The sequence below is a fragment of the Xenopus tropicalis genome, chromosome 3 (genome assembly GCF_000004195.4).
Source record: "Xenopus tropicalis strain Nigerian chromosome 3, UCB_Xtro_10.0, whole genome shotgun sequence".
NCBI classification, from domain to species: domain Eukaryota; kingdom Metazoa; phylum Chordata; class Amphibia; order Anura; family Pipidae; genus Xenopus; species Xenopus tropicalis.
Window position 1 is genome coordinate 86,782,987 of NC_030679.2, and position 27,549 is coordinate 86,810,535.

The 27,549-nt window shown below is 38.0% G+C and overlaps 1 protein-coding gene across 5 annotated transcripts; it reads left to right on the top strand.

The window, feature by feature from the left end:
- The first annotated feature begins 527 nt into the window (after positions 1 to 527).
- Positions 528 to 25,937, top strand: cep41 (centrosomal protein 41kDa). Of its 5 annotated transcripts, none has more exon segments than NM_001016937.2 (11): positions 599 to 684; positions 2,761 to 2,824; positions 12,922 to 12,969; positions 15,898 to 15,959; positions 16,628 to 16,703; positions 19,083 to 19,233; positions 20,148 to 20,311; positions 21,107 to 21,174; positions 22,254 to 22,368; positions 22,666 to 22,881; positions 24,687 to 25,937. In NM_001016937.2, coding segments are annotated over 11 exon segments (1,098 nt in total). In that variant the 5' UTR covers positions 599 to 651; the 3' UTR covers positions 24,788 to 25,937.
- The last annotated feature ends 1,612 nt before the right edge of the window (positions 25,938 to 27,549 follow it).

Consider the following 27,549-nt stretch of genomic DNA (forward strand, 5'->3'; position numbering starts at 1 on the left):
AAAGAGATTGAAGAATAGATTATAGTATGTAAAAAACAGACTAATAGAACAGAGGTTAAATGAGACCAGGCAGAAAAATAGTTTGGAGAATGGGCCCATGGTTTGAGGCACAAGATGTGGGCACAAGATACCCCAATCCAACACTGGATAAATGTAATACAACCAAGAAATGGTTACCTTTACAACAAACTGCCTCTGAAACTAAATAAGTGACTAATTTTATTTAAAAAAAGGCCAGTGACTGGAACATAAAACTCTCCAACAACATGAACCTTCACGTTGGGGAACAAAAACTGTCGAGTATACGTGCCCTGTTGTAAGGGTAGGAGGGAGCAGTGGCATACAAATAAATATGCCGAAAGCCCACACTACATTGCTTACATATCTTAATCACCGGGCAGTCAGGCGGGAACAGGCCACTCACTGCATCACAAAGAATGTGGCGTCCCGTGTTGCCTAGCAACCGCAGCGAACTGTCACCAACGCCATAAGCAACGCCTTCCTTTTCAGTCATAAACACGGGGATTTGTGTTCGCTACAAATTCCACCAATCCGGATAGCGATTGTTGGATGCTGCCGTTTGTCGCAAGGCAGGGGACGGTGGAGGGAAGTTGCCGGGGCCGCAGTAGTGTATAGTTTTTGAATAAGATCATGTCAGCGAAGAGGAGTATCGGGGATTCAGAGGTAAGAGCCGGGTCTAGCTATCGATGGTCGGCTATTGGCGGTGTTATTATGAGAATTTAAGGTTGCTAAGATGGGTGGTTTATGAGAAGATACTATTGCAGGCAGCTGAATGAACGTCTTTGTGCATTGTGCCAAATATTCTAACAGTAAATAAAGTAACTCATGTATGGGAGAATGCGTGGTGGCAATAGCATTAGCAATTAGAGCTGCTGCTACAGCTGACTTACTGGGTCCTGTAATGCAAAGAAAGGGTTAAAATTGCCATTAATTCCTGCAAGGTCCTGTAATGCAAAGAAAGGGTTACAATAACCATTCATTCCTGCAGGGGCCTGTAATGCAAAAAAGGGTTAAAATTGCCATTCATTACTGCAGGGGCCTGTAATGCAAAGAAAGGGTTAAAATTGCCATTCATTACTGCAGGGGCCTGTAATGCAAAGAAAGGGTTACAATAACCATTCATTACTGCAGGGGCCTGTAATGCAAAAAAGGGTTAAAATTGCCATTCATTACTGCAGGGGCCTGTAATGCAAAAAAGGGTTAAAATTGCCATTCATTACTGCAGGGGCCTGTAATGCAAAAAAGGGTTAAAATTGCCATTCATTACTGCAGGGGCCTGTAATGCAAAAAAGGGTTAAAATTGCCATTCATTACTGCAGGGGCCTGTAATGCAAAAAAGGGTTAAAATTGCCATTCATTACTGCAGGGGCTTGTAATGCAAAGACATTGCTATTAATTGCAGTTTGCCTTTATCACCTGTTGCTGCGGTTTAGGCAGCACACCCATAGTGCTAGTACAGGGCTGGTGGGGCCCTTACTGATGAGCATTGGTGACAAATGCTTGGAATAGCCCTCCATTTTTTCCTATAGGAAAGTCTTGGACCTGTGAGTCTGGCAGTTATTGCTTAAATAGGCATTAGTCTGCATTTTGAAGAGATGATCAGTGTTATACTGGTCCACTAATGGGTGGGTGTGCAGCATTGGCCTCGGAGGGGGGTGTTGTCTGTAACATGGAGGGGTGGGTGGTGGCGGGGCCCTGGAAGGCCAATAGGTCTCCTGTACAACACTGTAGATAATCACTGTATCTATGAGTGAAAATCGGCGAAATATTCTCATGAATTGTCTACTTGTAAACTATTATGACTGTTTATTTCCCTTTTCTCTGCAAAGCCCAGCAGGAGACGATGGTGCTATATAATAATAATTCTTACTTTACAAATTGTAAGAGGTCCTACAGACCAGGAAGAATGAATAAATTCTTAGTGCAAGAAAATGCAAACACAGGGCACAGAATGGACAGATCAAATTAAATGTTATTTCTTTTTAGTTTATGTACAACAGCACCCTCTAGGTATTATAAATTATGTCTTGAGTTCCAACAGGTCCAACACAATGCTAAATAAAAAATGAAGAACACTGCAGGTCCTGGTAAAAAGCCATGTCCTTATATTTTTCTTTGTGTAAAAGATAAATAGTAGAAGACAACACAGTTTATTTAATGTAGGGTTTTTTCATTTAAGGTTTTTTAAAGTCTATAATACATGTCCCGCCATTTCACACTTGAGCAACAGGTATGTATAATGGTACATGCGCACCAACATTATAATTGTTATTTTGTTACATTTTTGATCCACTAGTGGACTTGCCTGGAATGCCTGAAAACTACCACTATACCCATGTACAGAAAAACAATGATGTGCAGTTTTAGCAGCTTGAACAATGGGTCGGGGATAAATTACATATAAATGACAGACTTTCACAAATAGGTACTTTAGTAAGGACTGAGCGCAAGTTATGAAGCCCTTAATTCAACAGTCTAATTTGTTTCTCTTTAAGATTTAGTTTGAAGATGTAGAAGCAACATGCTAACAAAAAGGCCTCACTATATTTCTAGTACTGCAAAAATACCTGCATGTGATTAATATATTGGTTTGCATAAGCCATAGTATATTTAAGCTTACCAGCCACATCTAAGCAAACCTTTAGTATGATTTTACCAAGGCATATGGTATTATTCGAATCTATTCAAACCTTTTACATCTATTACTGTATATATTATTTAAAATATTTTTCATTTCAGATTTTAAAGAAAAGAATTCCACAGAATCTAAAATATCAGCATATCAAAACAAGGCTAGATACAGGTCAGTGTCTTTGGAAACTCCTGATGTTTTGACCAAAAAGGTGCTCTGATGGCATTTTGACCACCAGAGTTCTCCCTAAGTACACGTGTGTCATATTCCTAAGGAACTATTATTCTTGTTTTTTTGCAGGGCTAAGAAATTAATGAAATTATAAAATATCATGAGATGTGGCTTGTTTACAAGGCAAAAGCTGAGGCATGTCTAGATAATCATTACTGCTGCAGAAGTTCCACTGGAATATTCTAGGTATAATGAAGTTGCTGGTCAGAATAGTAATATGAATAAAGACTGGCATTTATATACACATACCTAAAATATAGCATGATCCATTGCATGTCCTTACAATGTCACTTCCATGTGCCACTGTTGCTAGTTTTCTATCTAATAGAGATGTTGTGAATCAAAAAATTGAAAACCAAGACTTTGCAAGGGCCCTTCTGTGGAATTCGCTCCCACAATCTGTCAGACTTTCTCCCAATCTCTCTGCCTTCAAAAGATCTCTAAAAACACATTTATTTTGAGAAGCTTGCCCTAATTTAGTTTAACATGACCTCAGTGTGCTGCTGTATGTATGTATGTATGTATGTATGTATATCTTTATTTAAAATTGGTACTTATGTACGCAGCGCTGTACAGTAGAATACATTAATACAAACAGGGTTATTAAGATAATAATAGATAAATACAAAGTATAACAATAAATACAAGATAGTTTATTATTAACATTTATTTATAAAGTGCCAACATATTCCGCAGCGATGTACAATAAGTGGGTCGGACCAGGCTTAGGTGGAAAGATCATTAGTTTAGTTTTTGTTAGGTTCAGTTTGAGGTGGCGTTGGTTCATCCAATTAGAGATAGCCAGGAGGCAGTTAGAGATTTGAGTCTCAGTTTCAACTGTTAATGAAGGGGTCGACAAATAAATTTGGATATCATCAGCATACAGATGATATTTAAAGTCGAATGAACGATAAGATGATTACTTAACAAGTCCAGTTGCTTTAAATTTATTTATACTAGATATACCATGACCTGGATGAATGAAAATCTTCATAGACCTAGTATGCTGTTGTACTGGCTAATCAGGGTATCAGGGTCAGACATCTCGTTAAAGGAGGAGAGACTGGACCTGAAAGAGTGAGCTAAGGCCGGGAGGTCTACATCACGTGTGTACAACTGAATGCAACTGAATAGTGTCTGTCTAAAATGTATATGTCAGCATGTCCTTTGTATAGTATGTAAAAGATTGTGCTCCTCTGAATTATTTAGAGATTATGTTTATTCATCCAAAGTCAAGTATGTCTTCAGATTCAGTAAAAAAAAAAAAAAAAGAACCACAGGAGGTAATGCTCAGACATGTAGTTATTGCCTGATATACCCCTTCCGGTTACATTGCTTAGGGCAGTAATCCCCAACCAGTGGCTCACGAGCAACATGTTGCTCAACAATTCCTTGACTGTTGCTGGTGCTCTCAGTGGCCTCAAAGCAAGTCAGACATCTCGTTAAAGTAGGAGAGACTGGACCTGAAAGAGTGAGCTAAGGCCGGGAGGTCTACATCACGTGTGTATCAAATTAATACAGCGGGGGAGGAGCAGGTTGGGAAGGAGAGTGAGAGACAGAAAATGTAACCAGGTGATGATCAGAGAAGGGAAAGGGGACACTGTTAAAATCAGAAAGGGACATATTTTTAGTAAAGACTAAATCCAGAAAGTGGCCATCCTTATGAGTCAGAGTGTTTGTCCACTGCTGGAGGAGGTTAGGCGGAGAAAACGTGAGGGCCAGGGTTGCGAGGGATCATCAATGTGGGAGTTGAAATCCCCTAGGATGATTGCAGGGCCGTCGGTACAGAGGAAAAAAGAGAGCCAGGTTTCAAAATCAGAGAGGAAGGTAGCAGGGGAGGAGGTTGACGGGGGCCTGTAAATGACAGCCACCCGTACAGAGAGAGGATGGAAGATCTGAAGGGCATGCACCTCAAATGAGTTAAACGAAAAAGCTGGAGGAATAGGAATAGATGCGAACAAACAACGGGAGGTGAGGAGAATTCCAACTCCCCCACCGCATCCAGTCGTCCGGGGGGTGTGGGAGAAAGACAGACCACCATGAGAGAGCGCTGCTTCAGTGGCGGTATCATTCTGCCAAAAGCAATAACCTCTTGTCTTGCCCACTCCCACACCTTGTGTCTCAACCCTTTCTCCTTGTAGATTGTAAGCTCTTTTGGGCAGGGCTCTCTTCACCTCTTGTATCGGTTATTGATTGCTTTATATGTTACCCTGTATGTCCAATGTATGAAACCCACTTATTGTACAGCGCTGCCGAATATGTTGGCGCTTTATAAATAAGTGCTGTTGTTAATTATAATAATAATAATAACACCATTACTTGAGTAAGTTTACAGGTTACATGATGTACTGAAAATAATGTTTTCATAGGTAGAAATGACACATAAAAATGTAAATACTCACAAATAAGTTTTTAACATTTTACTGCTAATGAAAAGGCACATTGTGTTCTATAGTTCTGCTTGACTGACACAAACCTAAGACCACATTAATTCTGTTTCAAAGTAACTAGTTACTGTTGCTAGTAATACTGTATCACACCAAACATGCAACTGAATAGTGTCTGTCTAAAATATATATGTCAGCATGTCCTTTGTATAGTATGTAAAAGATTGTGCTCCTCTGAATTATTTAGAGATTATGTTTATTCATCCAAAGTCAAGTATGTCTTCAGATTCAGTAAAAAAAAAAAAAAAAGAACCATGGTCAATTCTCTACATTTATGTCACAGGAGGTAATGCTCAAACATGTAGTCATTGCCTGATATACCCCTTCCGGTTACATTGCTTAGGGCAGTAATCCCCAACCAGTGGCTCACGAGCAACATGTTGCTCAACAATTCCTTGACTGTTGCTGGTGCTCTCAGTGGCCTCAAAGCAAGTCCTGGCTTTGAGGCAAGTTTTGGTTGCACCAGCTGTACTGACAAACAGAACCTCCTGTAGGCTGCCAGTCCATATAGGGGCTACCAAATAGTTAATAATAGCACTTATTTAGCACCCCAGGAACTTTATTGTGTTTGTGTTGCTCCCCAACTCTTTTACATCTGAATGTGGCTCACGTGTACAAAAGGGGACCCCTGGCTTGGGAGGTGCATGATACACACAAAGTGATGTGTGGGTCAACCCGCAAAATGTTGCCATTGTTGGACCCAACCCATATCTGTGTCTTTCTGTTCTGTAAGATATTTCTGCATGCACCTTAGGTTCCAAGACAGGGAAACTTTGGGAGCAGAGGAAGTGAACTTCACCAATCTGACCTGCACCCACAATGGTCGCCCATATTTCAACCCTAACACGCTTGGCTCAAGAATAAACCTGTAGATCCCACGGGTTGTGGGTCAACCCACACATCACTAGTTCACATGTTGATATACAGTGGTGTGAAAAACTATTTGCCCCCTTCCTGATTTCTTATTCTTTTGCATGTTTGTCACACTTAAATGTTTCTGCTCATCAAAAACCGTTAACTATTAGTCAAAGATAACATAATTGAACACAAAATGCAGTTTTTAAATGAAGGTTTACGTTATTAAGGGAGAAAAAAAACTCCAAATCTACATGGCCCTGTGTGAAAAAGTGATTGCCCCCCTTGTTAAAAAATAACCTAACTGTGGTTTATCAATTTCAATTTTCAATTTCAATATCAATTTCTGTAGTCACCCCCAGGCCTGATTACTGCCACACCTGTTTCAATCAAGAAATCACTTAAATAGGAGCTACCTGACACAGAGAAGTAGACCAAAAGCACCTCAAAAGCTAGACATCATGCCAAGATCCAAAGAAATTCAGGAACAAATGAGAACAAAAGTAATTGAGATCTATCAGTCTGGTAAAGGTTATAAAGCCATTTCTAAAGCTTTGGGACTCCAGCGAACCGCAGTGAGAGCCATTATCCACAAATGGCAAAAACATGGAACAGTGGTGAACCTTCCCAGGAGTGGCCGGCCGACCAAAATTACCCCAAGAGCGCAGAGACAACTCATCCGAGAGGCCACAAAAGACCCCAGGACAACATCTAAAGAACTGCAGGCCTCACTTGCCTCAATTAAGGTCAGTGTTCACGACTCCACCATAAGAAAGAGACTGGGCAAAAACGGCCTGCATGGCAGATTTCCAAGGCGCAAACCACTTTTAAGCAAAAAGAACATTAAGGCTCGTCTCAATTTTGCTAAAAAACATCTGAATGATTGCCAAGACTTTTGGGAAAATACCTTGTGGACCGACGAGACAAAAGTTGAACTTTTTGGAAGGTGCGTGTCCCGTTACATCTGGCGTAAAAGTAACACAGCATTTCAGAAAAAGAACATCATACCAACAGTAAAATATGGTGGTGGTAGTGTGATGGTCTGGGGTTGTTTTGCTGCTTCAGGACCTGGAAGGCTTGCTGTGATAGATGGAACCATGAATTCTACTGTCTACCAAAAAATCCTGAAGGAGAATGTCCGGCCATCTGTTCGTCAACTCAAGCTGAAGCGATCTTGGGTGCTGCAGCAGGACAATGACCCAAAACACACCAGCAAATCCACCTCTGAATGGCTGAAGAAAAACTAAATGAAGACTTTGGAGTGGCCTAGTCAAAGTCCTGACCTGAATCCTATTGAGATGTTGTGGCATGACCTTAAAAAGGCGGTTCATGCTAGAAAACCCTCAAATAAAGCTGAATTACAACAATTCTGCAAAGATGAGTGAGCCAAAATTCCTCCAGAGCGCTGTAAAAGACTTGTTGCAAGTTATCGCAAACGCTTGATTGCAGTTATTGCTGCTAAGGGTGACCCAACCAGTTATTAGGTTCAGGGGGCAATTACTTTTTCACACAGGGCCATGTAGGTTTGGATTTTTTTTCTCCCTAAATAATAAAAACCCTCATTTAAAAACTGCATTTTGTGTTTACTTGGGTTATCATTGACTAATAGTTAAATGTGTTTGATGATCAGAAACATTTTGTGTGACAAACATGCAAAAGAATAAGAAATCAGGAAGGGGGCAAATAGTTTTTCACACCACTGTATTTGCCTGATGATCAGTTCCACTAACACACTAACAACTCATACGAGTCAGTATTGGCACTTGTGCAGAATACATTATCTCAACTGATAACTAGGTCCAGTCTCTATGAAAAAAAGAATGCTAAAAGCCCAATATGCATATATACAAAAGAGCCCCCAAGTGTTAGCTTAAAGGGATTCTGTCATGATATGTGGTGCATGTATGGCGGGAGACGAGGCCTTCGATATCAGTCATCTCATCGATCGAGTGGGATGGAAAATTTTGATTAAGCAAAGGCAAATGCTTAATGCTGAATCATCAGAAGATAGGGGTAGAATTCTTTAGTTTCAACCTGCATATCTGATGATTCAGCTCTGAGGGTTCGAATGAATCTTTTTTTGTGACCAGTGGTCACAGTAAAGAATATAATTGCAACATGTATGGCCACCATTATTTCCTGGGGAAGGGCAGACTCCATCTGTTAAATGGAAACATAGACAAATGCAATTGATGCTGCAGTTGAAAGCAAACAATGGCTCAATAACATTAGTTAATGGGCTTCCCTATCACTATAGTGCGGGGAACAAAAAACTAAGGAGTTAAAGGAGAAGGAAAGGTAAAAACTAAGCTTTAAGTAAGCTTTATCAGAAAGGTCTATGTAAATACAGCCATAAGCACTCACAGAAAAGCTGCAATGAGTCCTCTATCAAAAGAAACGCACAAGGTCTTGTCTCCCTTTGTATAAACATGTTCTTTGGGTATCGGGCTTCCTCTCTCCAGAAAAATCCTTCTTTCCCAGGGCTGGAGTCTGCACAGCTGTCTCCTCTTTCTTTTTTCCTGTTCCCCCTCCCATAACAATTCATAAATCTCACTCCCCCTCCCATCAGAATGTGTGATCTGAGCTACCAAGGGCTAGAGCTACAGCACAGAAGCTACTGAGACCAAGCCAAAATGGTAGCTGCTATCTTAATCAGACAGATGGAGTTCTAGGGCTGTTTATTCAGGTATGGTAAAGCTTTCTGGAGGATAAACATAGTGTTCTAGGTGGCACTAATGTGGCAAATCTATTGGCAGTAAAATGCCAAAATGCCTTTCCTTCTCCTTTAAAGGAGATGTCAACCCTAATTTTAATTTCACTTTTAATGGATAGGGCGCTTTACCCCTACTTAACCCGCATAAGTGCCGCTCCCTCAATCTCCTCCTACAGCCTGCACCACTGTATTCTTTTCTGCTCTGTTTTGCGTGTCACCCGGCCTGACCTTCAAGGATTATTTTTTTCAAACTTCTGCTTTTTTAAACAAAGCTGTACAGACAGCTTTTTCCTTAAAATGAAACTTGTTAGGGCATTAAACAACAATAAAATTATATAGGAATGAAGTGTACATTGCTTAAGTATTTCAGCAAACACTGTTTAAGTTTGCAAGACTCACTTATAAAATACCTGCAGATCAGATTCAGAGGTGAAAAGGTTAAACTTTCCTGACTGCAGTCAGAAGAACGTGTTCCAAGAGAGGGTGCAGAGAGCTCTTGTTTACAAAGGCAGAGTTAGTATAGCAACTGCCTATGCGATCGGCTCATTGGAGGATTGACTGTGGGCGTGGTTAAAGAGTTCAATCGTCTGCTGTGTAGAGAAGAGATTCATCTCAAGTGAGCATGCTCATTAAAACTGCTTGGAACTGGGCATGTGCACCACGCCAGGCAGACAAGGAGATTCTGAACGGAGGGGGGAGAGGGAGTTATCCAGCTCTGCAGTGAGAGAAACTCCAAGGGATCGCTGCAGCTTCAGTGTTTGCTTCTGAGGGACAGGAGTGGCAGGTATTTAAACAGTGCTGTGTGGCTTTTCTCTGCTAAAATTTTTGGTTGGGGGGTTGACATGTCCTTTAAGTCTTTATGTAATTTCTTGCTCGTCAAGTATCAGCTTTTGCACATTGGTAAGCATATTTAATACACGCATACATACAATCAATAATTTGTTTTCATACCTACAGGAAACCTTGTCCTTCAGATATGATCTTGCTTTTGCACTTTTGTATTAATTAGTATATGAAATAGTAAATACTATACCACCATATTTAATAAAAGGCACACAGTTTTTTCCATGTACAGTAATCCATAGAAACCAATAAGATGTTTGATTTTAGGTAACTAGGTCTGTATAAAACTTTCTTAGTTTTATTTATGCATGACTTAAATGATATTAGACGTGTATTTAGTGGGAAGTTGAAATGTTGCTTCTATCCACTTTTTGTTGGCTGCTATAAACCCAACCATACTGCAAAACTCACTGCAACCTGAATCTGTTGCTTCTATTAACAAAGCAATAAAACTAAACAGAGAATAGAAAAAAATATCTGGTAGGTGAGTAGAATCCTTACTTTATTATGTAGCTTTGTGGATTCATGATGAACAGCTTTCCCCATTGCTACTCATTATAAAGCTAGGGCACTGTCACTTGAGTTCCTTTTCTTCCACTTTCACTTGCCAACTTCCAGTTCCCACATCTCCTGAAAAATGGCATCCTTTTTTTTTTTTTTTTTTTTTTTTGAAGTATTCACATGATTATCCCACACATCTTCTTTGCATCCATATCATTTCCAGAGCTTGGTTGTAATGTGTACCCTTCTCCGCTGTCTTAAAAAATCCTTCAGAATAGGAAGCGGGTGAGCGAGTACATTGCATGTGTGCAAAATTCTCCAGATTTGAGGGAAATGACATTCAAATAATCTAAAATGTCACCATCCTATTGCTGCAGAGGTGGATTTGTGCTTTTGGAACAAAATATCATAGTGTTTAGACACAGCGTCTTAAAGGGGACCTGTCACCCTAAGAAATAATTCCAAGTCCATTTCTATCATGTTAGTTGAGAAAAATGAACTGACTTGACGTACTGTATATAAATTTAATTATAGACATTTTGTTCCCTTCAGAATTCACAATTACTGCAAGCAGGCAGGTGAAAGATTTGTATTATCCCAAAATCTTTTATATGTGCAAGAATGGGAGACTTGATGCCCATGCACAGGATACACAATTATAGACTATGAGGCAGGAGGGAGGATGAGAGGAGTGCAGTGACATCTAGGAAGTGCAGAATACAAAGTGAAAGTAATTGGCTGCCCCACCTCTGTTCCTGAGAAGGGCAGGCAATACAGCTCAGATGAAGTGAGAGATGTGCATTTCTTAGTGGTGCTGGTAGTTTTAGGGACTTCATGTACCTACACATCTAGAAGGACTTTGCTTTGTGCTGGCCATTGCAAAATTATATTGTGTTTGTTTGCGTTAGTGTTCTGAGCATTGTATAACATAAGAAATGAGATCTGCTTTGTATGCATCATTTATGATCATGCTCATGTAACATGAAATGCTTGGAATTACTTTACATGAAAGTACATTTGTACAAGCTGTGACACATTACTCAATCAGTTAATATTAAAGGGGTTGTTGATCTTTAATATAAATTTTAGTATGACTTAGACATTAATATTCTAAGGGAATTTTCAATTGGTTTTGAAAGCTGGATGCAGAAGAGGAAGGCAAATGTAAAAACAATTAAAAATAAATAACAAGGAACAATTACAGAGTTGCTAGGAATAGTACATTCTATAACATTCTAAAAGTTAGCCATGGTGTAATTACCAAACATTAAGAGGACAAACAACATATATATTTAATGACTATGGGATATGGGCTTGCTAATGCATATGGAGGAATTGTTTGGAGACACACCTAAGAAGTAAGAAGGTTAAGTCGGGCACCTTTGGATTCATAAGAACACAAAATAAATAAATCCACAGCATAAGTATACTAGGCAAAGGGTGGTTGTGTTATGAAAACTTAAATAATATATGTGTAATATATATTGGGAACACCAGTGGTATAAAACTTAAACTATAGCAGCTCTACTATCTCCATCTTAAAGGTCATGTAAACAGTTGCTCAATTCCAAAAATCTTGCTCTAGGTGCAGAGCAAAGCACCAGAGGGTGCAAGGCAGTCATGTCTTTGGTAAGAACGGAGCTCTGTTGCAGGCTGTGCCTGCTGGCACTTCCTAACTTGAATGTGTAAATGACCCACGAGTTAGGGGACAAGAGCTGGGGAATGCCTATATGCTTCCCCCACCCACCACTCACGAATACAGCGATGTGTTCATGGGAGGGGAACTTGGAGACCTGTGGAGATTCACTGACATACAGGGCAGAGCTTAAAGCAATACTGTCTTAATTTTTATGGTGTAATTTTCATTTCTAAATTACACTGCTTACATAGCAAACAATTCACTCTACCCTTTAAAATGTTATTCCTGAACCAACAAATGTCTGAGCTTTCAGAAAGAGCCAGCGCTACACATTAGAAATGCTTTCAGGTAACCTACTGTTTCTCCTACTCCCATGTAACTGAAGGAATCCCAAGCTGGACTTAGATTTCTTACTATTGAGTACTATTCTGATATCTACAGGGAGCTGCTATCTTGCTACCTTCCCATTGTTCTGCTGATCAGCTGCTGGGAGGGGGGGTGATATTCCATTTTTTATATCATTTACAGCTCAGCAGTAAAGTGTGACTGAAGTTTATCAGAGCACAAAGTCACATTGCTGTGGCACCCTGTGAAATTAAGAATATGGCTAGACCCATGTGAAAGGATGCAGGATTCTGCTTTATTAACTTATGTGTTTCAATAGAAACATGTTTTCCCATGACAGTATTCTTTTAATAAGGAAAACTTGTTTGAGTAAACTCAAATTTTTCAAATTTACAATCTCTAAATAAAAGAATAAAAAGTTTGAGAATATGGCTTGACTTTGCCTATGACCGCTCCTATTGACTTCTATAGAAATTTGCAAGCTTTTAGATGGCGAATGTTAACATTTGAGTTTTTGGGCTTTTTGCACTTAATAAGTACCAAACATTCGAGTTTTTGGAAAATCTTGAATTGAGAAAAAAAATCAAACTTGACTGTTGATAAATCACCTCCTTAATGTTGTCAAGTAATAGCAGTAACTTCACGTATGGCTTGACAGATCTTTGGTTAATTACATCATTGTGTTTCCTTCCAGGTAATAGCATGACCAAGTACTTAGAAAAGATAGAAGAAATAAAGAAAAGTAAGTGGATGTGGTCTCCATTGCATTTTGGGGATATCTGCGTTTTCCCATACTTTCAGTATACCATGCACATGTATGGTTTCAATTATGTTTGGTGCATCAAGACTCGTACACTTTGTTCTAAAGCTGCTTACAGTTAGTAGTAAGGCGCTTTCTTTGTGTGTGCAGTGTACATATTTTTCATTTTTGAATCATTAAATGACCCCAAAAACATTTTTTTGCTATGAACCTTATTAGAAGTACAGGTATGGCACCTGTTATCCAGAATGCTGGGGACCTGGAGTTTTCCGGATTAGGGGTCTTTCCGTAATTTGGATCTCCTACCTTAAGTTTGCTAAAAAATAATTCAAACAGTAATTAAACCAACTAGGATTGTTTTGGCTCCAATAAGGATTAATTATATCTTAGTTGGGATCAAGTACAAGCTACTGTTTTATTATTGCAGAGAAAAAGGGAACCATTTAAAAATGTGACTTATTTGATTCAAATGGAGTCTATGGGAGATGGCCTTTCTGTAATTTGTAACTTTCTGGATAATGGGTTTCTAGATAAGGGGTCTGATACCGGTAGAGTTAGATATCTTACAAAGAATCTGAAGCAACTGTGAAAACATAACATTGGACACAGGGACACTGCTCCTTCAATAGCCCAGCAGTGCAAACTGACATGATGTGGGTCTGAGAGATCCCTGTTCAAGAGACTTCTAACTGGAGATGCTTTGATCCTCTCTTCTTGTAGTGATCTTAGAAAATGATGTGTTTAAAGTTCTTTTTTTCCTTGAAAATAAGGCATGTATTTTGACATCAGATTACTGACATAGTTATGATAAATAAATACATTTAATTACTTCAAAAGCAATGACAGCATATCACAAACTAGACATATTCTGAGCATGTAAAATATTTACTGCTTACTATCTGAGCATGTTTTGTGCCATGGGTATGCAAATAAACCGGTCTCTTCTGCTAATGAAGTAAATAGCACACTGCAGATCATTTCTATTATAAAGAAGTTCAGATGAAAAAAAAACTTATTGCTTTTTAATATTTCTAATAATTTCTTTATTTACTTTTGCCAAATTCTGTTCTTTGGGGTTCACAAATAATGTTTTGTCACTGCCAAAGAGGCAATCCATCCAGCTCTTCTTAAGTTTCCCTTCTTTATTCCTTTGCTATTGTTCAGTACAGGCTTAAGCAAACACACAAATCTTTGTCTCGTATCATGTGGAGTGTAAAATATACTTTTTTTTCTAAAGCTCCTAGAATGGGTACTTTTGTACCAGCTGGTAAGGATGCCCTCTATCCACATGAAATCAAACCACTTGGTACAGTAATTCTGCCTATTATTTTATCAACTGAGAGGGTATAATGTCTGAGTCAATGCAGATCTGATAAAAGCAGAACAATAGCTCTGTGTGTCTTTTGCTATGGCATATTGAAAGGCTCCAAGACTGCATTTAGCCCATTTTAGCCCAGTCTCTCAGCCCTGTAAAGTTCTCTGAGACCAAACAGCAAAGCAGGATTTGCCTTGTTTTTTATTCAGTTATTACCACTCATTTCCTTCGTTATGTCCCTAAGCTCTGAGGAAGCATCTTGTCAGACAGAACCAGGTAAAAAAATAGCCTGTCTATAAATATATATATATTCAGGTTTTCTAGAAAATTGTTTCCAAATTGAGATGTTGAGCAGTGATTTCATTTGGTAACTACTGAGTAGCTAAGTATCACAGGGGTTGTAGTCCATCAGCTGGTGGTGGGGTCGCAGTTTAGATATCCTCATTTTGTTTGGTTAACTTTATCCTACATCTTTGTTTGTAAGTAGTTGATTGCCACTGTTTTTAAGCACAGGCAGCCTGCAGAACCATGCTAAAAATTCTCATCTTTTCTTGTTTTGTTGCCTGTTTCAGCAAAATTGCAAGCTTTTGTTCTGTTTGTCAATATAGACACATAGGGGGCAGTTATATAAAAATGTGAGATTAAAGCCCACCACTGAAAAATTCACCCACTTTCTGTTTTTTTCCTATAGGATTTTTAAAAGCTTATTTATAAAATTGTGACTTTTACCTATTGATAAATACACTCTAAAAATCCCCTAGGAATGAATAGAACTTGGGTGAATCTTTCTGTGGTCAGCTCTAATCTTACTGTTAATAAATTTGTTTGATAGATTCCTTCAAGCATTCTTGACAATTTCTTGAATCTCCATGTACTTTTTACTATTATCTTGTGTAAAATTCATAAATTGTTTAGCTCTCCTTTGTTTTTGTTTTTTTGTTTCTTTTAACAGAAAAGTTAAACGTAGTTTCATGCCACTTGCTATTTTTAAAAATAATTGCTACTTCCTAAGTGACTTATTCAAATGAATCTTTTTAGCCTTCAGTGAACTGACTGATTCAGGCTTATTTTAGTGTGACTTTAACTTCAAGCATTCTGTGATTTTTGTGTTTGTGACTTTTCTTTTTACTTTACTTCTAGAACAGTCTTAATTGCTTCTGAAAGACACCACCCACCCCCAAGTCCTTGTATTAAAGGGAGAAATGTAGTGTTTGAAATAGAACATGGTGTTTGTGTTGTTATAGTTATACTAGTAAGATTTCCAGTGTTAAGGCTATGGTTCATTATTCCTAATTTAGGTATTGGTCCCCAAACTGTTTGACTAGCCCCCTTAGAGGGGCCCAAAGCAGTAGAAGTTTAGGGGAGGGGGCAGGCTGTAGGTAAGTTAGGGTACAATTTGAGCATGAATGATTATTTTACTGTCAGATCTTGGAACTATAGGATTGTGTCTTTTAGAGCCATGACTGGAAAGTGGGTGAAAAAGTCTGGAGATCACTAATTAAGGGTTTGGGAGGACATTATGTGGCAAATTTAGATTTTTTTTTTTCTTTCATGCCTGAGATACAATTTATTGATGGAAATAATTTCTTTTTCAGATTATAGGTACAAAAAAGATGAACTGTTCAAGCGGATTAAAGTTACCACTTTTGCTCAACTTGTAAGTAACCATGAATAAGAGTTTGGTTTGGGTACTAACTGTCATTTAAAGGTTGTGACGATGTTTTAAGACCAAACATCCAGTGCAGTCATCTAAGGTAAGCTAAGGCAAATGGGCTGATCCCCAGCCAGATATTGGTATGGCAGTATGGGCACTTTAGAAAAAAAATGTCAGCTTTCTAGAAATTATACTGAGTTTTCAAAAGTTCAGACTGAATTAACATTTCTGTAAATGTATTTGAACTTTTTTTGTTCCCTGGTGTCAGTGACCCTTTAAACATGTTGGCAGTTAGGCATAGGCTGTTACCTTGGGGGAATAATTGGATACAAGTATTGTTCATGATACAGTTATGCCTAAAAAAAATACAGTAGCCCTAGTAGAAACTTTTTTTAAATAAATTCCTTATGGAGCTGAATATTTTTATGATTGTTTGATTTGTCCTAATTGCAAATCTGTATACCAGCATTTGTAAAATGACTGATTTTATTTTTTTTTTGGCCAAAATGTAATAACTACTATTCCTGTATATTAAGAATTTCCATCAATTTTTCTGAACCCTAGTGATCATCCAAGTTGAAACTGTTAGCCACATGACTAACAATTATTGATTTCCTAGGTTATAAAGTAAAAACACTGTTATACCTGAGGTTTGTGGTTCATTTCCACAGGTCCTTCAAGTGGCATCAGTATCAGAAGAAAGGGAGAGTGGTGAAATGACTACTGACGAGCTTCAGAGATTAGAAGGTAATAGATTTATCATTACTACTTAATATTAGCAGTTCAGAAGAAGCGGTTTCTTATTCTGTACCCATAATTGTTTCAGTGAGTGTTAAAACTATCTTTTTTTGTTTTAGGGCAATGTTATGTGTTCTATGTGTGCACCATAAGGCTATTTTTGTTTCAAGAAGTCTTTTACTAAATTTAATGGCAGTGATTTGTCCCCTGGGGATAAAAACGTTTGTGTGGTTTAAAATACCTAGCATGCTTTTTTGGGGGGGATTTTTAACCAATGCTGTAATCAGAAATAAAATTACCCTTATCGCTTATACTGTTTTCCATAGAGCTGTTTGGTGTTGTATGATGTTTTGACCATTGATGGTTTCCACCTAGCCACAGTGATATTTGTCTTAAGTGATAATATTCTACCAAGTCAAAAGTATTAGACTTGATAGGCATGCATGTATGTATAACTTTATTTATAAAGCGCCACAACGCTGTACAATCTTACAGAATACAAAATTACACACAGGGAGGACAAGTGATATAATAAATAAATACAATAATTATATATATATATAAGTGCCATGTGGTATGAGACACAGTAGGAAGGAGGTCCCTGCCCCATAGAGCTTACAATCTAAGTGGTTGGGTAACATACAGGCACAAACTGGAAGGTAAGAGTGCACCAGGTATGGGCATTTGCCCTTAAGCGCAGGACTGGGCAAAATAATGTTTTAGTGCTCCAGAAGGTAACAGCTGAGCTTTTTCTTAAAGAGAGTGGGTGAGTGTTCCCTACGGAGGGATTCAGGGATAGAGTTCCAGAGCTAAGGAGCAGCGAGATAGAAAGGTTTAAGACGAGAGAGCGCTGTGGGTGTGGATGGTGTAAAAAGACAAAGGCTCTGAGAGGAGCGGAGGAGACGGCCAGGAACATGCAGAGAGACCAGTGAAGAAATGTAGTGAGGAGCAGAGGAGTGAAGGGCTTTGAATGTTAGCAGAAGGATTTTGTAATCTATCCTTTGCTTAACAGGCAGCCATGCCAGAGAGCTTAATTGAGGCTGAACAGGTTCCCTCTTCAGAGAGAGCAGGAGGATCCTGGCAGCAGAGTTTAAAATTGATTGCAGGGGAGAGAGGTGAGGGCCGGGAGGCCGGTTAGTAGGAAATTGCAGTAATCTAAGCGGGAAAGGATAAGGGCATGTATTAGTGTTTTAGCTGTTACTTGTGAAAGAAAGGGGCGTATCTTGGCAATATTGCGGAGGAAAAAACGGCAGGTTTTGGCAGTGTTATTAATATGGTTAGAGAAGGAGAGTGACTGGTCAAAGATAACCCCAAGGCAGCGTGCAGAATTTACAGGGTTGATGGTCATGCCATCAATAGTAATGGTGAAAGGAGGAGAAGGGCCAGGTTTGGGCGGGAAGACCATGAGCTCTGTTTTAGCTAGGTTAAGTTTGAGCTGGCGTCGGTTCATCCAGGAGGAGATAACCAGGAGGCAGTTACCAATCTGGGTTTGAACATCAGCAGTTAGTGCAGGGGTGTCTAAATATATCTAGATGTCATCTGCATATAAGTGATATTTAAGACCAAAAGCAGAAATAAGGTCTCCTGAAGAGAGAGTGTACAGGGAGAACAGCAAAGGACCAAGCACAGAGCCCTGAGGCACCCCCACACTAAGCGGAACTGGGGTAGAGGATTTGTTAGCAAGAGCGACAGAGAAGAACAGAGAAGCATAAGCTGCTGTCTTAAATATGTGGAGAACTTTTTGTGTCATCTTCTAAATTCTCCCATTATTAAATATTTATTTATAATTTGGCTTATGAAATATAAGCCCCAATTTAAAATCGGATCAATCAACTAAGCTGTTTATCAGGTTTATAAGCTTCCTTATTTATTACTTGTGTTTGACAAACAGCCAATGTGCTTGCCTTGGTCAAATCATTTACCGACTCCTCACCAGTAGGTTGCATCGTTCAGTGCCTCCCTGACACTACTCAAGTAGACTGCAATGTATTATGAGATGTTCTATCTCAGGCAAAGTCATTGACAGAGGCTTGGGAAGTCATTACATTATTCTGCCTGCTAGTGATATATTTGTTGTGTTAAATGTGATCTATAATGTAAATGGCCTATTTGAGTAAACTGGGTGTCTAAATTAAGGTTTATTAGCCACTATTTTAGTCCTGTTTGTATGTAAAATGTTAGTTATAAAGAGATTTAAATATACAAATGCCTGTAAAAAAGCTGTCATTTTTAAATAATGTCAAGTTCTAGACTGTAGAATGGAGCCTGGAACTTGCAATAACTAAGTAAGGTCCTATTATAATGGTTATAATTGATTTGTGCTTAAAAACCTGTGTTGATTGGTGGTCTCTGATTTTCCTTTTTATCTTCCAACATTGTTCTTTATAGATAATAGCTCTGTCATATCAGATACCGAATTTCTGACAGACCGAACCAATGGTAAAGGGAGCCCAGTTAATGATTCCAAAAGTCCTATACAATTTATTGACAGTGAAAGAGGCGAAGAATGTATACATACATCAAGATCTACCCTTCAGAGGTTTGCATTTTTAGTATGTTGTAGTGAATGCTGTTTCATAGCTATTTGTGGCACTGTTCATTAATGGTCTGCATTTTCTTCCATTTCTTTTTTCATGTGTCTAATGAAAATTCCCTTATTAGAAATACTTTTCCATAAAGAAAAATGAAAGCCGGAGAAGAACTCCAGCTCTCTTTGCAAACCTTTTTCTTTGGTTCCTGTAGGTTTTATAAAGCTGTTACCAGCTTGGCGGAAAAGGCTGGCCACAACATTTATTATGATACATCTGTTCAAAAGCAGTTGGAACATCAACACACAAACACAAACATGTATACACACTTTTCTTGCACAAAAATATGTATGCAGACCTTACATAATACACCCTTTAAAGAAAGCATGTAGCAGCTTTGATTTGACTTTTTGCTATATATATATACCATGACCTGGATGAATAAGAACCTTCACAAATAGTGATGGTTGACATTTTTTGCCATTTTTTTTTTTTTTTTTGCGAAACAGGTGAAAAAATTTGACGCGTGGCGCTTTTTAAAATACCACGCACGCATTTTGTTTTTTACGAATCTTTTCAAAGATTTGAGAAATCTTTGTTGACACAAAACGGGACAGATTCATCACTATTCACAAACACTCTGCACACTGTTATGTTTCAGTGCTTTGAAATGTATATTGACAAGTATTTATATTGCACCAATGTACTGTAGTTCCCAGCAATGTACAGTAAAATGTACACTCCAAACACACAGATTACATACAACTACTGACTAAAAACAAGAGGAAACAAAAAGAAAAGAGGACCGTACTTATTTGAATTTACAGTCAAAAATTCTCAAGCAACATAAATTTAGTGTTGGATTTGTTTTTTAGTAATTATTCATATCTAGTTGTACATAATATAATTGATGTCCTCCCAACAGTGTCATAAGTGGAGTAGGAGAGCTGGACCTTGGAAATCAGGCTGATAAAAAAAAGGAATCTTTGCAAAGCTCCAGTGCTCTAGACAAGCCTTATGAGGATTGCCCATTTCTACTCCTTGATGTGAGAGACAGAGATTCCTATGATCAGTGCCACGTTGTTGGAGGTTGGTGGTATAATATGTATGCCTTTATCTTTTGTCTACAGAAGTAAAATCTTCTCTCATACTGTGTTATTAGAGATTAGACATAAAGGGTTAAGAAACTGATGCAAAACATTGCAACTTAGAAAGATTTAAAAATGTAAAATATTGCCACCTAAAACCTGTTGAGATGCCATAGATGTCAATGGGAAGTATATTTTCGGTTTTTAGACAATATTCCCCAAATAGTGATTGCTCCGGTTTTTTCAGTTTCTATTTACAGAATAAGTACCTCTAGGTAAACCTTAGAGGTAAAAATAAATACAATTTATTATTTGCTTTTAGTTCTCTATTTAAATAGAATGTATTGCTATTGCATAGCTTATATTGCTATATAAAAATATATTACATGAGCAGAGAGAGAGAGGGGTTAGACACCAGGGAGGGCAAAAAGCACAGAGGTGCTGAAAGGGGACAGTAATAGCAGGGGAAAGAACATGGGGGTAAGAGTAGAGACATCGAATGTTGGGAAACAAGTGGTAAGAAGAAAGTGCAGAACTGTAGGGAGTGGGAGAACTGAAACCAATTCAACAAAAGACACTAATAAATGTGGGTAGTCAAGTAATGATGACATTAGTCCATGCCTTGGTTCTTTCACTGAAATGATGTGGCATCTATTTACACCTTTATTTTTAACAATTATTTCTAATGACTCAAGGCTTCTGAGGTTAATGTGTTCTGTGCTGTGTTCTCATTAACCTCTTCTGGGTCTTCTACAAGTGAGTATGCAAAGCAATCATTTTTTTTTTGTTTATGCAGCCAAGAATTATCCTATTGCAATGCTTTCCAGGACGATGAACCCTTTCACACCAGAAATCCTAGAATACGTATCCTTCTATAATAAATGTGTGTTAGATATGAACTGTAAAATAGAGTTTTGGCACACATTACATTACACTTACCACTGCTGATTACAAAAGCCCTACTTTTATTGGGAAGCAATGTGAGCAGCCCTCAATCTATGAGTATCACCCCACAAATGACCAATAGTTCTCATGAAATGCCAAAATTGCCTTTTTGTCGCAACCTGTAGTTGCATTTCATTAGGGATCTTTTGTAAAAGATTCAGCCGAATACCAAACAGAATCTAAATCTGCAGGACGCAGCGGGAAACAGGGGAGCGGGAGGACGCAGCGGGGAGCGGGTGAGCAGGGAGCCAGAGGATGCAGGGGGATCAGGGAGCTGGAGGACACAGCTGGGAGCGGGAGGCCGAAGCAGGGAGCAGTCTGTAGTAGGGGGAGCGTAGTTTGAGGACTATATAGTAATGTAAAAAAAATTAATATAAATGGAATATTAGAACCAGCCTATATATAATCTCAAGAAACATTTCATTCTTAAGGCATCATTAAGACCTAAAAACTGGAGTACATGTAATTTAAGAATGGCCTAATTCAGGGATCCCCAGCATTTTATACTTTTCACACTCAAATGGAAAACGTTTTGGGGAGCATGAAAAAAGTTCCTGGAGGTGCCAAAAAGAGCTCTAATTGCCCATTTGATAGCCCCTATGTTGACTGGAAGCCTACAGAAGGCTCTGTTTGGTAATTACACTGGGTTTTTATATAATCAAAGCTTCCCTCTTAACTAGAAATTAAAAAAAAGCCCCTGCTTTGAGGCCACTGGGAGCAACGTCCAAGGGGTTGGTGAGCGACATGTTGCTCACAAGCCACTTGTTGGGGATCACTGGCCTAATCTTTGGACTTTTGTCGAGCTTAAATAATGCACGTGGACTAGGCTCACAAATATACGTGAGCAGTGGTTCCTGACTGGCAAATAACTTGGAATGGGGTGTGCTCATTTTTTTTTTTATGAAGTTGTTTTCCAATTTACAATAATGATAAAAGCTGAAATACATAGACTATAGTCTGGATGTTAAACCTTCTGATCCTTAATGTATCTAACTTAGAGAAATGCACATGGTAAAATTATTATCCTCTATGACGAAGATGAGCGAATAGCCAGTCAGGCTGCCACCACTATGTGTGAGCGAGGGTTTGAGAATTTGTTCATGTTATCTGGAGGTAAGATTTCAATAAACAGATCATGACACATTGGTAAATAATAAAATAAAATATTGTTACTGGTGCCACATTTCATTAAACGTGATTTTAAGTTTAAAACAAAAAAAACATTTCTGTTATACTTGAAGTTGTGGTTATGAAAAAAACAAAGTAGACTTATACATAAACTGAATATGCAGACTTTAGTTTTCTGTATGAAAAATGTGTATGTACCAGTGAGGTACAAAAAGTTCATTATATATATTTCCACTTAATATTTATTAACATTTAAATAAAAAAATTATTTCTTTTTTGTAGGTTTAAAAGTCATATCACAAAAATTCCCTCAAGGTCTTACTACTGGGTCTTTTCCGGTCACTTGTCTGGTTCCACCCACCCAAACGAAGTCTGCTCTTAAACGAACACCAAAGGATCCCATTGTACCTGCTGAAGACAAGTGGAGATTTTCATCCCAGGACCTGGAAATGATAGAAAACCATCTAGAAAATATGCTCATGTCAACCAGCACACCTAGTAAGCACTCTTTGTGTCTATGTGTGTCGGTATATTAGATATACACCTACCTGTCCAAAATTTGTTTCCAAAACTAAAAGTATTAATGTGAACTGGACTGAAGCGATGAGCAAGCACAGCGCCTAGATATTTAGTGTATCATGATATGCCGCTTTCCCAATAAGGTTTACACAAGTGGCAATGACGATCATTAACCACAAAAATGATGATGTGAACCTCCCCTTCTTTTGAGGTACTAACTGACAAATGTTCTGTTCACCATTTAACGTTTATCTAGCAACAGTCTCATCAAGCTGTAATCATGCAGTCCCAGTGACATCCAATTGTTAACATTTTTAAATCCATGAGAGCCTAGAAATACTAAAAGCAAACTGTAAAAAAACAGCTCCAGTGAAGATAATCATACCTCAAAAGAGGGGGATTCACACCATCCCACAGACTTTGTGCTTAAAGGGGATCTAAAGTCAAAAAATAAAATCCCTTTTCAGGCTCCTTACTTAAGAAGAAACTTAATATACTTTCATTAAAAAAATCTCTATAAATAACCTGATTATGCGAGGGTTGTTTTGCACTAAGGCTAGCCAGGTTAGATAAAGAAAACATAATTTATCCCTGCACAGTGCCTCCCTGCTGTTCGAAGTAGCAATTGTTTCCCCACAGTGCAGTGAGCGGCCGTCTAGAGATTTGTATCCGCAGCTGTCAGAGAAAGTAAAGCAAAGGGAGAAACTGAAACTGGCAAATATAATCAGGTTTATTATAAAACCGGTAGAGATTATGTTATGAAAGTATATTGGAGATAGTTTTCTTTATAAGTAAGGAGTCTGAAAAAGGAATTTTGTTTTTTTGGCTTTAGATCCCCTTTAACTTATGCACAAATCACAGTTGGCACTTTGGGGATACAGGGAGTTTTTCTAATTGTACAAAATTCCAAAGGTGTACAAGAAAAATTGCCTGCATACTGTGAGGGTCTTTTGGTATGTAAATTGCTGCATTAAGCTATTTTGTACTTTTTGCTCTTCCCTCCTAGATGGTTTTTGAGGTTAATGTAAACTGGTCTTCCCTTTATCTGTTTAAAAGATGTCTGCTCTTGCTGGGAAGGCATTTCATTTGATTTTAAAAACATTGGTGGGTTAAAGTGATGCTGACACAAAAAACTACTCTTCAAAATATTTATGAATAATTAGTATAAATAGTTATTTATAAAAAAAAAGTTACCTATAAGTCATGTTGATCGTTTTCACTGATAGCTCTGCCTTTGTAAGTAATTGTTACTTGAAGTTTCTAAACCTGCCCATCTGACTGTCCCTTCTCTGCCTGTCGGTTATAGGTTCTAATGCTAATGGACTCCTGCTGCACAAATATGGCATTGGGGATCAGATAGGGAATGTAAAAGCATCAGGCAAATATTTTTATGGCAATATTATAAATAAAAACTTAAAATGTAAAAAGGTTTGTTAAAATACCAGGATGATAGTTTGGAAATACCCATTATATTTCACTCATTTCCAAACTCTCAAATTTCCTAAGCAATTTTAACCCTAATCCCAACCCTTCATTGTCAATAGTGTATGCATTTAGCATCTTTACACACCACTCCTCTGCTTGTACAAACCTAGGAACATTCTTTACAGTTTAAAAAATTGTGGCCATGTTATGTTACCGCTGAATTACAGTGGTTAGAAATTTCTGAATTTTCTAAATGCATCCCTGAATTCAGAAGTGATCTGGTAACCTTAACCTATATTTCACTTCATATTACATTTGTTTTTTTGTAAACTGATTATTGATTTGCCTTTTTTTTTTAGGTCGCCTCAGAATGGATTCAAGAAACAGCAAAGTCCCATCATCTGCCAGCTCAGCCCGGTCACAAAGCAGCACCAGCTCACACTCCAAGCCCTGGAAATAAGCAGGGGCTTAGAAGCATTTTCCTAATTAAATTCCAAAACTATTTTTCTAATACCATTGTTTTATTCATGCGCCAGCAGTATTGAACATCTAGACAATGATTTATTAGGAAACAATAAATTGTGAGCAAGTAGGATGTTTACAGAATATTTATAATCACTGTATAGGGAACAAGTCAAGGTGAAATTTTGTCTTCTTGCAGTGTCTAGAAAACTCACTTGTAATTAATGGTCAATGTTTACTGTTAGAATTTCAAAACAAACTTGCAGCTAATAATGAACTTCTGAGATTGTGTGTGATACAGGGATACAAAGATCCATTAACAGTTGCTGTGTTTATAAAAACATCTGTAAATACCATGTTTCCCATTTCATTTAGATACTACTAATTTATGCTTTAGTGTAGTTACTGTTCCAACCAGTGTCGGACTGAGATGGCAGGGGCCCACCAGAAAACCCTGAACCATGGGCCCACTCTCAAAACTTTAATTCCTCCCCTCCTCTCTCAAACTCTTTATTATCCTAGTCTCTTTTCTACTACATACTATACTCTATTCTTCCATCTATCATATATCCTTGTTCCCATACAGAAACAGGGAATGACCATGAAATAGTTAGAAGCAAAAGGGCCCACTGACACCTGGGCCCACCGGGAGTTTTCCTGGTATCCTGGTGGGCCAGCCCGACACTGGTTCCAACCGCAGCAGTTACTTAGAAGCTGATCTATACCAGAATAGGGCAGCTTTCAGTGACCATGTCAATGAATAACAATACATGTTTATACATGCCTTCATACCCTTATGGATTCAGAACTATTGCTAAGTAATATTATGTGTTTTAAATGTTACTTTTGTGTTTTCCAACACTGTACATATTTATTAACAAGAACAACTTAGGAAAATAACAGTGCTGCCGTTCAAATTTATTTTTACTATCTTAATGTGACTAAATAGAATTTTAACACTCTTACATTTAACTTAGCCTGAAATAATTGAACTTGGAAATATATAAAAGGAAATTTAGAGGATATAAAGAGAAATTGTAATCCATTTAGAAACCCTTCACAGGAGCTTTGTAGCAATGCAGTGTGTCTAAAGGAACAGTAATGTCATAAGTAGTATAATTTCAATAAAGATAAAAGTGTTTATTTTATAGTGTTGAATTTTATTTTAGAATTTTTCTGTGTAAACATTGCAAGTATTAAAGGGCAATCACGTGGGAAGCAATGATAATAAAGCTGCCTTTTATTAATTGAAAGCTCTCATATTACTGTAGCTTCTCAGCCCGAGGGCTAAACTACATGGGAGATTGCGATCAGATTTTATCTGATCTTGTCATCCAACACCACGTAACAGCACAAGATTTTGTAGGATGCTACAAAATCTGGTCCCCACAGCGGTAATGCAAGTCAGATCAGATGAAGTCGGGTGTTTTCTTTTCTTCATGAGTCTACATCGGTGACAGTCGGCGTATTACAATGAGAAATAAAAGTTACCATCAGATTTTATCTTGTCGGCTGCAGACACAGCGTTCGCTTCCAACAGCCATGTCGTGTCAGATGGCAAATGTTCCATGTAGTTTACGCATCAGATTTTTCTATCAGTCTCAACCTACAAAATCTCTCTGTGTAGTTTAGCTCTAACGCTAAACAGTGAAATGGTTCCCCTGACTTTACATCTTTGCTTTTTAATATCAGGAATGTCTATGATAAAAGTCATATATATATATATGTTATTAGCTGCATTATTTTAATAATTTTAAAAGCGGTGAAATTGTCCACATAAGATAAAGCCCTCGGGTATGTTGCAACAATGTATCTTTAAAAAATTCCCCAGACACTGTAAAAAAATAAATAAATAGAAGGGTGGTCCTAAATGATACTATAGGTAGCGCAATATATATCAGACATATTTTAGATAAATAAAATCAAGACATTGCACCTTTTTAATGTCTGTTGATGACTCGAAAAATCTGGTTACTTTCAATAACAGCATTACAGGACAGAAGGTAAAGGCCAGAAACTGTCAGGAAGATGCTGACAGGGGAGCAAGTGTGTGTTGCGGGGTTGCTATGAAGGCAAGAGAAATGGAAGGTATTAGGTTGGTGTTTAAGCCCTCAACTGCTTATGATGAGTGGGACTTGGGTGAGGCACGGTAAAATCATTGCAGTTAATTGCTAGTATAATTTTTACCCTAATTCTAAGATGAACTTCCCGTTTAAATAGGCAGACTGGGCTGCTTAAATGCATTTCTATAACAAACCAGTAACACTACAAAATGTAATTGTTTTATATGCATTCATGTTCTAGTTTGCATCAGAACCGTAACTACAGTTTCTATAAATAATCTGCTGTGAATACGCGAAGGAAAGCGTTCAATTTGAAATAGGGTAGGAGGGCACAAACCTACAGAACAAATAAGGTGTGCAGCATACAATGCTTTTAGTTCTTACACAGAATTCAGCATTCATATATCACACGTTCTTGACATAACTGTAACAAAACTTTCTCCTTTAAAATAGATGACTTGTTGCCAAGAAATTAGTTTATTTGTAGGCGCCAGATGAACAGATAAACTTTATTTGTAAATAGAAATATTTTAAATTTATGGCATAACTGATCCTTTAAGAGACTGTTAAAGGACAAGGCAAGGCATGTTGATTTATTGTTAACATATTAATCATAATAGTGAAAGCTAGAATGCTATATTTATTCTGCAGAAAGCTTTACCATACCTGAGTAAACAGCCCTAGAATCCCCCTCTGT

Bases quoted from the DNA above. Each gene is read 5' to 3' on its own strand.
- cep41 (XM_031897946.1), top strand. From the start codon at position 2,222: ATGTCCCGCCATTTCACACTTGAGCAACAG. The intron at 2,252-2,760 runs GTATGTATAATG...TTTTCATTTCAG, and splicing joins ATTTCACACTTGAGCAACAG to ATTTTAAAGAAAAGAATTCC. The intron at 20,312-21,106 runs GTTGGTGGTATA...TTGTTTATGCAG, and splicing joins TCAGTGCCACGTTGTTGGAG to CCAAGAATTATCCTATTGCA.